The 13,424-nt window shown below is 37.1% G+C and overlaps 1 protein-coding gene across 2 annotated transcripts in view; it reads right to left on the bottom strand.

The window, feature by feature from the left end:
• Positions 1-13,424, bottom strand: part of LOC123532687 (speckle targeted PIP5K1A-regulated poly(A) polymerase-like) — a 28,580-nt gene that overhangs the window by 8,979 nt on the left and 6,177 nt on the right. For both annotated transcript variants that reach the window (XM_053517931.1, XM_053517932.1), the window contains 5 exons: positions 11,234-11,326; positions 7,118-7,263; positions 6,173-6,334; positions 3,037-3,168; positions 44-163 (listed from right to left, as the gene is read on the bottom strand). In XM_053517931.1, the coding sequence (XP_053373906.1) occupies positions 44-163; positions 3,037-3,168; positions 6,173-6,334; positions 7,118-7,263; positions 11,234-11,326 (653 nt within the window). The remainder of the gene's footprint in view (positions 1-43; positions 164-3,036; positions 3,169-6,172; positions 6,335-7,117; positions 7,264-11,233; positions 11,327-13,424) is intronic.

Below are 13,424 nucleotides of genomic sequence, written 5' to 3'. Positions count from 1 at the left end.
TCTGCTTAGTTTGCTAGATTCTACTGTCATAACTACTTCTTACCTCCTTGAGGATTCTGATAATAAATTCACATATTTTCTTACACCACTCCACCCTGTAGTTCTCTCCCTTCTGTAGCTGCTTCAGTAACTTAGATGACATTTGAGTTGGTTTAAGCTCAATCTGAAAATTTTACCAGACACTGTATCAGGGTTCTACAAATCAACTCATAAATAAGAGTATAAATCGGCTCTGTGCAAGTGGACTTCACTGTAGTACATGTCCTGCAGGACGAGCGTGATTTTTGCCCAAAACTTTAATAAATCTATTAAATAAAGACCCCTGCAGAAGCCGGATAGATAAAATATCTAAAACAAAAACTGATCTGTTGTTTACAACTCTAAAATTTATCCAACTCAGTTACAGTACCGCATTATGACTCTTGGCAGTCCAAAACAAGATTACAGAATGTACTGTTTTTAACACACTTTAAAACAGATGCGGTCATTTGCAGGATGAGTATAAATTGTAGCTTCCTGACAGCTCCTCCAGCAGTTGCTTTCAAAGAATTTGCTGAATGATGGTAGGATAATATGAAATTTGAATGTGAACACGTCCAACCTGAAGCAATTTTGAGAATTTACGATAACATTTTTGACAAACTAAATGTGTTTATACTATTCATTCTTCTGGACAATTACCGGACCGGGTACATTAACCTCTCTGATCTGATGCTAAATGGTTTACTTAATAAGTAGAAGTGTGTGAATAGGACACTGGTGCACTCACTTCCTGTCACTGTACAGTCATGGTTTCATGACTCTTAGGTGATATAATTCCTAAGATACATGCAGCATAAACTTTTTAGAGTTTAATGTGTGTTTTTTCACTAAGTCAAGGGCCATAACTCTGGTCTTGCTGAGCTGAACTTTGGTTATATGCTTTAAATGCAATTATGGGATTTTTGATCTTACTGTTCTGTATGCAAACTATTTGGCAGACTAAAAGATTGAGGTTCCAATTAACTTGTTTGTTAATTAAATGGTATTCAATACAATAAAACTCATGGCCGACTACAATACAGTAGTTTTTCAAAATGCTTTAACCTGTATCTTAAAATTCAATATAGTCAATGCCTTCTAAGTGCACCCTTTTGTAACAATGAAATAAATTTAGTATTTTTGCATGTTTCTTTGTATTGAAATAACACGATTGGCTACACAGATACTGACTAGATAGACATGAGGGGGGAAAGTTTAATAAATACAGCCTATTAGAAAAATGTTTTCACGCAAAATTTCAGTTACAGGGTTTTAGATTGACAGAATCAATACTCTGTAAGGTTTGGTGACACATCTTTATCACTTCTAACATGGATAACAGCAAGAGTGCCAGACTGTCACAAAATACGCCCATCATCGAACTTGGCCTAATTCAAGGGCCATAATCCAAGAGTGCCTGGGGCGATTTGGGTGGTTATCGAACTTGGCTGAGATATTATGCCCACAAACATTGTCAGCAAGTTTGGTGAAGATCGGATGAAAACTGTTCAACTTACAGAGCGGATAAGGCTAAATTTGCAGCTTTTCGAGTAATTCAAGGGCCATAATCCAAGAGTACCTGGGGTGATTTGGCTGGTTATCGAACTTGGCCGGGATATTAATTATGCCAACAAACATTGTCAGCAAGTTTGGTAAAGATCGGATGAAAACTGTTCAACTTAGAGAGCGGACAAGGCTAAATTCGCAGTTTTTAGAGTAATTCAAGGGCCATAATCCAAGAGTGCCTGGGGCGGTTTGGCTGGTTATTGAACTTGGCCGAGATATTAACTATGCTTACAAATGTTGTCAGCAAGTTTGGTAAAGATCAGATAAAAACTGTTCAACTTAAGAGAGCAGACAGGGCTAAATTCACAGTTTTTCGAGTAATTCAAGGGCCATAATCCAGGAGTGCCTGGGGCGATTTGGGTGGTTATAAAATTTGGCCGAGATATTATGCCCACAAACACTGTCAGCAAGTTTGGTGAAGATCGGATGAAAACTGTGCGACTTAGAGAGCGGACAATGCTAAATTTGCAGTTTTTCGAGTAATTCAAGGGCCATAATCCAGGAGTGCCTGGGGCGATTTAGCTGGTAATCGAACTTGACCGAGATATTAATTATGCCCACAAACATTGTCAGCAAGTTTGGTGAAGATCGGATGAAAACAGTTCGAGCGGACAAGGCTAAAACTGCAGTTTTTCGAGTAATTAAAGGGCCATAATCCAAGAGTGCCTGGGGCAATTTGGCTTAGAGAGCGGACATGCTTTGGACGCCGACCGCCACAGGTGTTCACATAATAAGCACCGCTCTTTCAGAAACGGGGGCGTATAAATAGAGAATGATGTCGGAGGACAGCAACGCTCATTATTCAACAGCCTTGTTAATTGAATGAATATGTAAGTCAGAAAAGGGGCATAGTTTTTGTAAAAAAGTTAAGCAGGGTTATGGAACCTATACAATGCATATCAGCCCATGACAGTGGACAGGTGTGTGAAGTTTCAATCCATTCCCATTGGCGGGTACTGAGATACCAGCTTATGAGATACCAACTTACATACAAAAACTTAACCATAAACTGCTAAGTGGAAAAAGGGTCATTATTTTTAAAAAATGTTAAGTAGAGTTATGGAACCTGTGCACTGCATGTCAGATCGAAAGTGAACAAATGTGTGAAGTTATAATCCATTCCCATAAGTGGGTACTGAGATACCAGCTTACATACAAAAACTTAACCAAAACATTTTAAGTCGAAAAAGGAGCATAATTTTGTAAAAAAGCAAAACAGAGTTATGGAACCTGTGCAATGTAAGTCAGTTTATCACAGTGAATAAGTGTGTGAAGTTTCAATCCATTCCCACGAGTGGTTACTGAGATACCAGATTACATATAAAAACTTAACCAAATCGAGACGCCGACGCCGACACAGACGCATGGGTGAGTCCAGTAGCTCTACCTATTCTTTGTAAAGTCGAGCTAACAAAACAACCTTGGATGCTAGCAATGTGAACAACTAACCTCAAACTCGTACTCTCCAGCTTCCCTTGCTGGCATGCGACCTTTTTCCATGATCTGTTCCTGTTTCTCTTGGTCCTCTTGTAGAATGATATCTGGTACCTCATTGTTCAACAAATGGATCAAATCTCCTCCCTGCAAACATATGGAAATATACATCTGATATAGTTTTATTATATAAGATTTAGTGATATACATTTATCATACTGTAAAGCACATATTTTCACTGTGTCAAAATTTCGCAAATTTGATATTATGAGTAAGTAGCAACGTTTAATATTCGCGAAATTGTAAAAATGGTATCCTACTTGAATCTGACTTATACTAATGGTGAATATTTACGAGATGATTGGGCCTCGCGAATATAGCGAAAACTAAACCCTCGCGAACATTTCTGCTTTTACAGTATAAGATTTTGGAAATTCACAAAAACCCTAAATAAGATGGTCTGTCAAACTAACTAAGAAGAGTTTAAACCTCACATCTGTTATGACTCTACCTCACTACATGATGTAAATACAGATTTTATCAATGTTTCACACAACACCAGAGATAAAATTCAGGTACTTTCCAAGGAAATTTTAAGTACATTTTTACTTTTTGCAAGGACTATTAGTTTGGAAAAACAGATTATAATAGATATTGCATTTTCAACAAAACCAGATGTTGAAAGGACATTTACAAGGAGCTTTGGGTAAAATTCAAACAGTATTTATCAAAATTAAAGTACTGGGTAAGGTTTTCTAGGGTTTTATTCAATTTCAAGCAGTTTCCAAGCACTAATATCCAATTAAAGGACTTTTCAAGGTGTGTGCTAACCCAGTAACATTACCACAGCAGGAAGTGGGACTTGGCAAATAAGAGCCTAGGTACAGTCACAGACACATTGTGAAGCAGGAAGTGGGACTTGGCAAATAAGAGCCTAGCTACAGTCACAGATACATTATGAAGCAGGAAGAAGCAATGTTTCTGTTACAGTATATAAACATCATAGAAGGGATGGTAAACAAGAAAAATTATATTCAATTAAGTCCAGGCTGGCTAGTAGAAGAAAAATAGGAACAAAAGTGGCAAAAAAGTAGGAAAAAATTAGGAAATTTGATGAAACAAGAGTCCCATGATGGTCCTGAATCGCTCACCTGTCCCCACATGACCCAGTTTTAAACCGAGTATGATGTCGTTTTTTTCTATTATTTGATATTGTGACCTAGTTTTTGAGCTCATGTGACACAGTGTTGAATCTGATCTAGATATCATCAAGATAAAAATTCTAACAATTTTCATGAAGATCCACTGAAAAATATGGCCTCTAGAGAGGTCACAAGATTTTTTATTATTTGACCTACTGACTTAGTTATTGAAGGCACGTGACCCAGTTTCGAACAAGACCTAGATATCATCAAGGTGAACATTCTGACCAATTTTCATGAAGATCCATTCAAAAGTATGGCCTCTAGAGAGGTCACAAGGTTTTTCTATTTTTAGACCTACTGACCTAGTTTTTGACCGCAGTTGACCCAGTTTCAAACCTGACCTAGATATCATCAAGATGAACATTCAGACCAATTTTCATATAGTTCCCATGAAAAATATGCCTCTAGAGAGGTCACAAGGCTTTTTAGTTATTTGACCTACTGACCTAGTTATTAAAAACACGTGACCAAGTTTCGAACAAGACCTAGATATCATCAAGGTGAACATTCTGACTTATTTTCATGAAGATCCGTTGAAAAGTATGGCCTCTAGAGAGGTCACAAGGTTTTTCTATTTTTAGACCTACTGACCTAGTTTTTGACCGCAGTTGAACAAGTTTCGAACTTGACCTAGATATCATCAAGATAAAAATTCTGACCAATTTTCATACAGATCCCATGAAAAATATGGCCTCTAGAAAGGTCACAAGGTTTTTTTGTTATTTGACCTACTGACCTAGTTATTGAAGGCACGTGACCCAGTTTCGAAACTGACCTAGATATCATCAAGGTGAACATTCTGACCAATTTTCATGAAGATCCATTCACAAGTATGGCCTCTAGAGAGGTCACAAGGTTTTTCTATTTTTAGACCTACTGACCTAGTTTTTGACCGCAGTTGACCCAGTTTCGAACTTGACCTAGATATCATCAAGATAAACATTCTGACCAACTTTCATACAGATCCCATGAAAAATATGGCCTCTAGAGAGGTCACAAGGTTTTTTTATTATTTGACCTACTGACCTAGTTTTTGATCGCAGTTGACCCAGTTTCGAACTTGACCTAGATATCATCAAGATAAACATTCTGACCAATTTTCATAAAGATCCCATGAAAAATGTGACCTCTAGAGTGGTCACAAGCAAAAGTTTACGCACGCACGGACGCACGCACGGACGCACGCACGCACGGACGACGGACGACGGACGCTGCGTGATCACAAAAGCTCACATTGTCACTTTGTGACATGTGAGCTAAAAAGTAGGAGTTTATATAAGCTACAAACTTTGACAAAAAAAGCTTTTGCGACAAAAAAGGACTTTTGCACTGGAATCAATGACATTTCACTGTTCACAATTGAACGCACTAAAGATGCACTTACTGAATCCAAACTTCTTTCATAAACCACAGTATATACTTTTTTGAACATTGACAAAAACACTCCGTGTTAATTTACATTTATTTGGGGTATGTGCGGGGTCCCCTCCTGCATGGAGAAAATTATGATTCTGGGGTTCAAAAAATGCATTTTTACTACTTCTTATATGAAAAAGTTGGAGTAATAGATTTATAGAAGTCAGAAAAAATAGGAGCACTTTCAAAAAAGTAGGAACGCTGGAAAGCCTGTAAGTCTCAATATAGATAGGGCATTTTAAAGTCCTTAGGTGTATACAGATATGTTTCAACTCCTGGATAGAAATATTTTCAAAGATAGCCTCCTTTATTTCTGAAATAGCTCACATGCGGTGCATGTTAAATCAAAGTGTAATAAAAACTTTTAGCATAGTTGTTCAGTTTAGTTCAAAGGAGATGGAAGTCTTTTAACTCTTGTGAAAAAAAGTAAAAAATATATGTTAGGCAATTGTTAAATAAATGCAATTTATCCGAATACACCAGTGCTTGAGAATCTTTTTGTGAAAACTAGAATATTATATCCTGCTCACCCCAGATGGTGTGGTCATAGAGAAGCCCTCATTTCCCCACACTGACGTCTTTATAGCTGCTATTCTCAACTCACGTACAATCTTATCTCGTGTCTTTTCATTCACATTCTGTGTTATATTGTGATTCAACACAAATGGGTCTTGCATGTTCATAGCTGATGCCTGTAAGAATAAGAACTTATAATACTAAACATAATTTTATGTGACTTCTAATAAAAGACCCTTAATTACTAACCTTAATAAGAACTGCGATTTATTTCATTTACTAATTTAACTTTCTGAACAGAGTTCACAGTTTATACAAATCTTCATCAAAACAAATGCAGTAATGACAAAAAAAAAAATGCAGATCCCGACAGCAGAAAGATCACAATTTCAAAAAGGACTAACATCGCACCATCAAAATTATAGGTCATATGGCAACTTTCAAGCTTTGATGGTGGAGGAAAACCCCAGGTGCCCCTCCGTGCATTATTTCAGCACAAGCGGGCACCTGGGTAGAAGCATCAGCCTTCCGTATGCCAGATGGATGGCTTCCTCGCATGAAGAATTCAACGCCCCAAGTGAGGCTCGAATCCACATCGATGAGGCAAGTTATTTGAAGTCAGCTACCTTAACCACTCGTCCACATAGGCCCCCAAAATTAATTTTCTATGCATGTTACCTCCGACCAAAACCTCCCAGTACATGCTAAGATTAAAACAGAAGTGAAAACCCTTTTACTTTGAAATGAAATGGAGTATGTAAAAGAATTGTTATTATTGTATTGCATTTACCACACATTGCGTCACTAAGAAATTTTTTAATTTCCAAATTTTCAACATTTCTAAGATTTCAACATCTTACTTTGGTGATTTATTAGAATGGCACTGAAATAACTCAACTCAACTATGATAATAAAAAATCTACCATTTTAAAGTAAATCAAACATTATAAAAAACATACCTTGAAGCTCCTCAACCTGCCGTCCTGCATGTTGTCCTTCTCAAAAAACTGTGTGAACGGCATTTCTGTGGCTGATTTTGTGACTAGAACATTGTCCATGAAATTGAAGGCACTCCAATAGGAGAAAAATCCAGACAGAAGCTCAGCTAAAAATATAAAGTATACAAGAATTTAAACACTTAATGAAGATGCTGTTTTATTTCGATCGGATGGAAACTGTAGGAGTTGAGTAAACAAAGTGTGATGGACAAACTGACAGGACAGCTAAACACTATATGCCTTCCATGTCATGGATACTAGATACATATCAAATGTTCATTATTCTACTCCTATTCTAATCTGTATTTAAATCAATCCTGATGAACGTCATCACACCACCCATACCCGTTGATTAAAAATTTGTCTTATTTACCCGGTGTTTTCGTGTTGTCCTTCTTTCACTTTTATATAGTGTTTTCCTACTTAACTTTGATTCAGACTTTCAGACCAAAAATACTGTAAAATTATTTAATTTTGTGGTCATAAAATTTCAAGGTTTCAGTAAAAATGGCCAATTTGTGGGGACATATTATAAGACTCTTTCACTACTTGTAAGTGTAGATGGGAATATCTGGCTCGAGGGTAACTGTTTATGCGGTAACAAGGCCTTTCCACATAAACAGTTTCCTGAGCGCCAGATATTCCTATCTGCACCTACAGCTAGTGATCAAATCTTTTTCTTGCATACCATATTCAAGAAATTAGTGAATGAAGTATTGCCATGCAATACAAAGTCCCCTACTGGAAGGCGCCTAATTTTCTCTACTGCAGTATAACATAATGAACTGATATCTGTCAATGATGTATAAACAATATTGTACTATATATACAATATAATATAACAAAGCACTTGGATTAAAATTTGCATATATAAAAACGTACAGTTGTTTTCATTTTGGAATTTTTTTTGGCCAATATACAAAAAGTTATCATAAAAGTTATTTATAGTAACAACAAAGTGAAATTAATCCTAAAAAAAAAAAAAAAAAAAAAAAAAAATTATAGAATGTAAGTCCACAAGAAAATCTACAAGGTAAAAATAGATCAAAATACACCTAAATACTGGCTGTAACATGCATGTTGTACCACAGAAAAGTGGTCTCGATTTTTCCCTACGGCCAGTAATAAAAAAGTTACAATGTAATCTATTTATAGTAACAACAAAGGGAAGTAATTCTAAAAAAGTGTGCCTCATGGTGGTGAACATTTGTGCCAAGTTACATCAAAATCTCTCCATGCATGAAGAAGAAATGCTCCGGACAAAGTCATTCTTGAATTTGACCTTTGACCTCTAAGTATGACCTTGACCTAGCGACCTGGTTCTGGCGCAAGACAATTTGTCTCGTGGTGGTGAACATTTCTGCCAAGTTACATTAAAATCCTTCCATGCATAAAGAAGAAATAATCCAGACAAAGTCATTCTTGAATTAGACCTTTGACCTCTAAGTATGACCTTGACCTTTGAGCAAGGGCTCCGGGATTTGTGTATGACACGTTGTCTAATCATGGAGAACATCTGCGCCAAGTAATATTAAAATCCCTTTATGAATGACAGAGTTATGGACCGGACACGAAACAGACCCTGTTCATGCCATGTTAACATCTGACTACTAAGTGTGACCTTGACCTTTGAGCTAGGGGTCTGAAAGTTGTGCATAACACATCGTCATATTATGACGTAAAATTTTACCAATTGATATTAAAATCCCTTCATGGATGAGAGAGTTATGGACCGGACAGGAAAAAAGCCCTGTTGACCTTTGACCTCCAATTGTGACCTTGACCTTTGAGTTAGGGGTGCGGGTTTTGCGCATGACACGTCGTCACATCATGGGGAACATTTGTGTCAAGTAATATTAAAATCCCTTCATGGATGAAAGAGTTATGGACCGGACACGAAACAGACCCTGTTCATGCCATGTTAACATTTGACTACTAAGTGTGACCTTGACCTTTGAGCCAGGGGTCTGAAAGTTGTGCATGACACATCGTCTTATTATGAAGTACAATTGTGCCAAGTGATATTAAAATCCCTTCATGGATGGGAGAGTTATGGACCGGACAGGAAAAAAGCCCAGTTGACCTTTGACCTCCAATTGTGACCTTGACCTTTAAGGTAGGGGTCCGGGTTTTGTACACGACATGTCGTCTCATCATGGGGAACATTTGCTCCAAGTAATAATAAAATCCCTTCATGGATAAAAGAGTTATGGACTGGACACGAAATTGCGGACGGACGGAATGACAGAATGACGGAATGGCGGAAAAGCGCATTCCTATAGTCCCCGAAACTGGTTTTCAACCAGTAGGGGACTAATAAAATCAATTGAACGACTTTCATTTTAGAACTACTTCCTATAGTAGCGTACTTAAACAAAGGACGGGAAACTAAAGTTTAGGTCCATAAACATGAAAGACGTCATGATATTTCAAAGACAAATGTCAAAGCTTAGTTCCGGTTTTATTTTATCAGTTGCAGCTTAACGTTATGATATTTTGATAAAATAATGTTTTTTGAATCGAGAAATATACTATCAGGAACAAAGAGGAACTGTCAAGGTATTGGATCTGATTCCATTTTATGAAATAAATTACTAAATACATCTTCTACATATATGTAGTTCGTAATATGTCATTTACAGCATGAGAGTCATCTTATACCCCAGGGTGTAAGACGGATTTTACCAGCACCGGTAAAAATACCGTAAATCCCCGTATGGTATGCAAAAAATGTGTGGGTTTAAAACTTCACAGGATTTGAAAACCAAAGCTCCCTTTTTACCAAATCTGACAAACAGTTTTTTTCACACAGGTAATTATCAATCATCAAGTAAACTCTCGAGACCAAACCACATTTTCCTATCTGTAACTAGAGCTGTCACAGGATTCTGAAGAATGACGAATTATACCCCCACAATACAGCCTTGTCACAAAAGTAAGCCAAAGTCAAAGTCGAACTCAAAATCAATAGGGGTCATCTGCTGGTCATGATCAACCTCCCTATTAAGTTCTGTAATACTAGGCCCAAGCGTTATCATCCGAAAACGGTTTATCTTTTCCGGGTCAATGTGACAATGACCTTTGTCCTACTGACCTCAAGATCAATAGGTGTCATCTGCTGGTCATGATCAACCTTCCTATCAATTTTCATGATGCTAGGCTTAAGCGTTCTCAAGTTATCATCCGGAAATGGTTTAACTGTTCTGGGTCACTGTGACCTTGACCTTTGACCTACTGACTCAGAATCAATAGGGGTCATCCGCTAATTACCTCAAAATCAATAGGGGTCTTCTGCTGGTCATGACCAACCTCCCTATCAACTTTCATGATCCTAGGCCCAAGGGTTCTCAAGTTATCCTCTGGAAACCGTTTTAACTGTTCCGGGTCATTGTAACCTTGACCCTTGACCTACAGACCTCTTTTATGATGTACCAAAATTTATTATCCTAGGCCCAAGCATTCTCAAGTTATTATCTGGAAACTGTTTAACTGTTCTGGGTCATTATGACCTTGACCTTTGACCTACTGACCTCAGTCAGAACTGACCTGTATTTTATGACATTACACCTGTGTACCAAAAATTATTTAAATCTGTCAAGCCATTCAAGAGTTATTGTCCAGAAACCATGAAAACCAACGGACAGGCCTAAAAGCACACTCTTATATACACCCCCCCCCCCCTTCTCTCTAAACTTTAGTTTTGTGGGGATATAATAATTTTTTTTTTTCAATAGTATTGTTTTACAAAAGAGCAGCCATTTATCCTAATCTTCATTCCAGTAATGATTTGGTTTCTGTAGGTAATAGGTAACTCCTATATAAATGTGGAGGATGAATGACATTAAGATCAAGTGTACACAAACTGTTCCAGACACTTTTTGCCTAATCAAAGGATTAAACTGAACCATAAGCTTTACTCAGCCAACCTGTCGTTTTTGTTGGCCATGAAGAAAGAACCACAGTAAATCTTTGTGCATTCTTAAAATACCAGAGAAGAACAGCCCACCTAAAGGTTAATTTAATTCTGGTAAAACTCAACAATTCTTCAATACAGGATTTAACATCTGAAAAATTTACCTGCAGTTTGAGTATTGTTGGACTGTGGAATAATCTGCCAATCCATAGCAAATGTACAGTCCCATCCTTCAATCTTTGTACGTGCTGCAGTCCCTGTAATAATTTCGAAAAATCTTAAGTAAACTTTTGTCATTCTTTCTAGAAGTTTCATGTCTGCAAAGAATTTTTTGTCTACTTTACTAAACTCTAAAGATGTCAGCTTTGAAATAGAGAGATAAAGCTGGCCCTGCTTTTTGTTTCTAATTAACTAACAGCTATCTGTAAAACACAAATCTGTCGGAGGCAAGTGGATATGTAATTTTGCATGCCGTGTCCTTTCACCAATTGACATCAAATGCAACAGAGGTTGTCTACAGAGAAGAGATAACCATCCCATAAATATTGACATCCAAAGCATTCTTTAATCATTGACAGGGAACTGTTTTCAGTCGAAGTCACTACTGACCACAGGTAATCATCCAAGGAAGTCTGACAACTGAAGGCCAAAGCCTTTAGTTATTGAGCACAAAGTTTTCATTTCAAAGGTCACTGTGACCCCTAAATCCTAAAACAAGAGCACCGCCATGCGGGTGCTGATGCTCATCTGATTTTTTTGTATAATAGAAATATTGTCCTACCCATGATTTTCTAAGTCTAAAACGGGCCATCATTCTTGCAAAAAGCAGGATAGAGTTATGTTTCTTGATGTACAGTGTCCACTTATGATGGTGAAAAACTGTTGCAAGTTTTAAAGCAATAGCTTTGATAGTTTATGAGAAAAGTATACTTAAACATAATACTCAACCAAGAAAATGATTTCCTAAGTCCAAAAGGGGCAATAATTATTGCAAAAAGCAGGATGGAGTTATGTTGCTTGCTGTACAGGGTCAGCTTATGATGGTGAACAAGTGTTGCAAGTTTCAAAGCAATAGCTTTGATAGTTTAAGAGAAAAAGTTCACCTAAACATAAAACTTAACCAAGAAATCTGATATTTTCTAAGTCCAAAAGGGGCCATAAATCTTGCAAAAAGCAGGATGGAGTTATGTTTCTTGTTGTACAGGGTCAGCTTATGATGGTGAACAAGTGTTGCAAGTTTTAAAGCAATAGCTTTGATAGTTTAGGATAAAAGCTGGCCTAAACATAAACATTAACCAAGACAACTGATTTTCTAAGTCCAAAAGGGGCAATAATTCTTGCAAAAAGCAAGATGGAGTTATGTTTCTTGATGTACAGGGTCTGCTTATGATGGAAAACAAGTATTCCAAGTTTCAAAGCAATAGCTTTGATAGTTTAGGAGAAAAGTTGACCTAAACATAAAACTTAACCAAGAAATCTGATATTTTCTAAGTACAAAAGGAGCCATAAATCTTGCAAAAAGCAAGATGGAGTTATGTTTCTTGCTATACAGGGTCAGCTTATGATGGTGAACAAGTATTCCAAGTTTCAAAGCAATAGCTTTGATAGTTTAGGAGAAAAGCTGACCTAAACATAAAACTTAACCAGGCAACGCCGACGCCGACAACTGCTCAAGTGATGACAATAACTCATCATTTTTTTTCAAAAAATCAGATGAGCTAACAATAGATGTCATGTACTGACCACAGGCAATCACATAATGAAGTCTGAATGACTGTATGCCAAAGCATCCTAACTCACTGCGGAGAAACTGTTTATAATCTAAAGGTCAGTGTGACCTTTACCTTTGACCTACTGACCAAAAAAACAACAGACATCCTCTTCTAACTATGAGCAATCATCCTGAAGTTTGAACATTGCAAGACCAATTATTCTCTAGTTAATGATTGGAAATCAAACAGTCCACCAACAGACAGACCCATAAAAACAGATAGACTGGCCAACAATTAGCAAAACAATATATACAGGGTTCCCACACTTTTACCTCTCTGAAATTTAAGGACTTTTCCAGGACCTTGTTGCGATTTTCAAGGACCTCTGTACGACATACAGGGTTGTACGTTCCTGTCAATTTTTCTAGATTCAGTGTAAAAATATAAGAACAAGAGGGCCATGATGGCCTGATATTGCTTAAAAATTTCTACTTAATAAATACAGGCTCTGCAAATTTTCTTTTTTTTTCATTTTGTTTTCTAACTGTCCTCAAGCTTTTGTTTCTTCATTTACTTGTCTAGCATGTTGTGAAGACTTAATCAACTTATCATAATAACTACACCTCTGGTGCCACCTACATTA

This window comes from Mercenaria mercenaria, chromosome 11 (genome assembly GCF_021730395.1).
Source record: "Mercenaria mercenaria strain notata chromosome 11, MADL_Memer_1, whole genome shotgun sequence".
In the NCBI taxonomy this organism is placed as follows: Eukaryota; Metazoa; Mollusca; class Bivalvia; order Venerida; family Veneridae; genus Mercenaria; species Mercenaria mercenaria.
The sequence above is the reverse complement of the archived record's forward strand: the minus strand, read 5'-3'. Positions and strand labels throughout refer to the sequence as shown.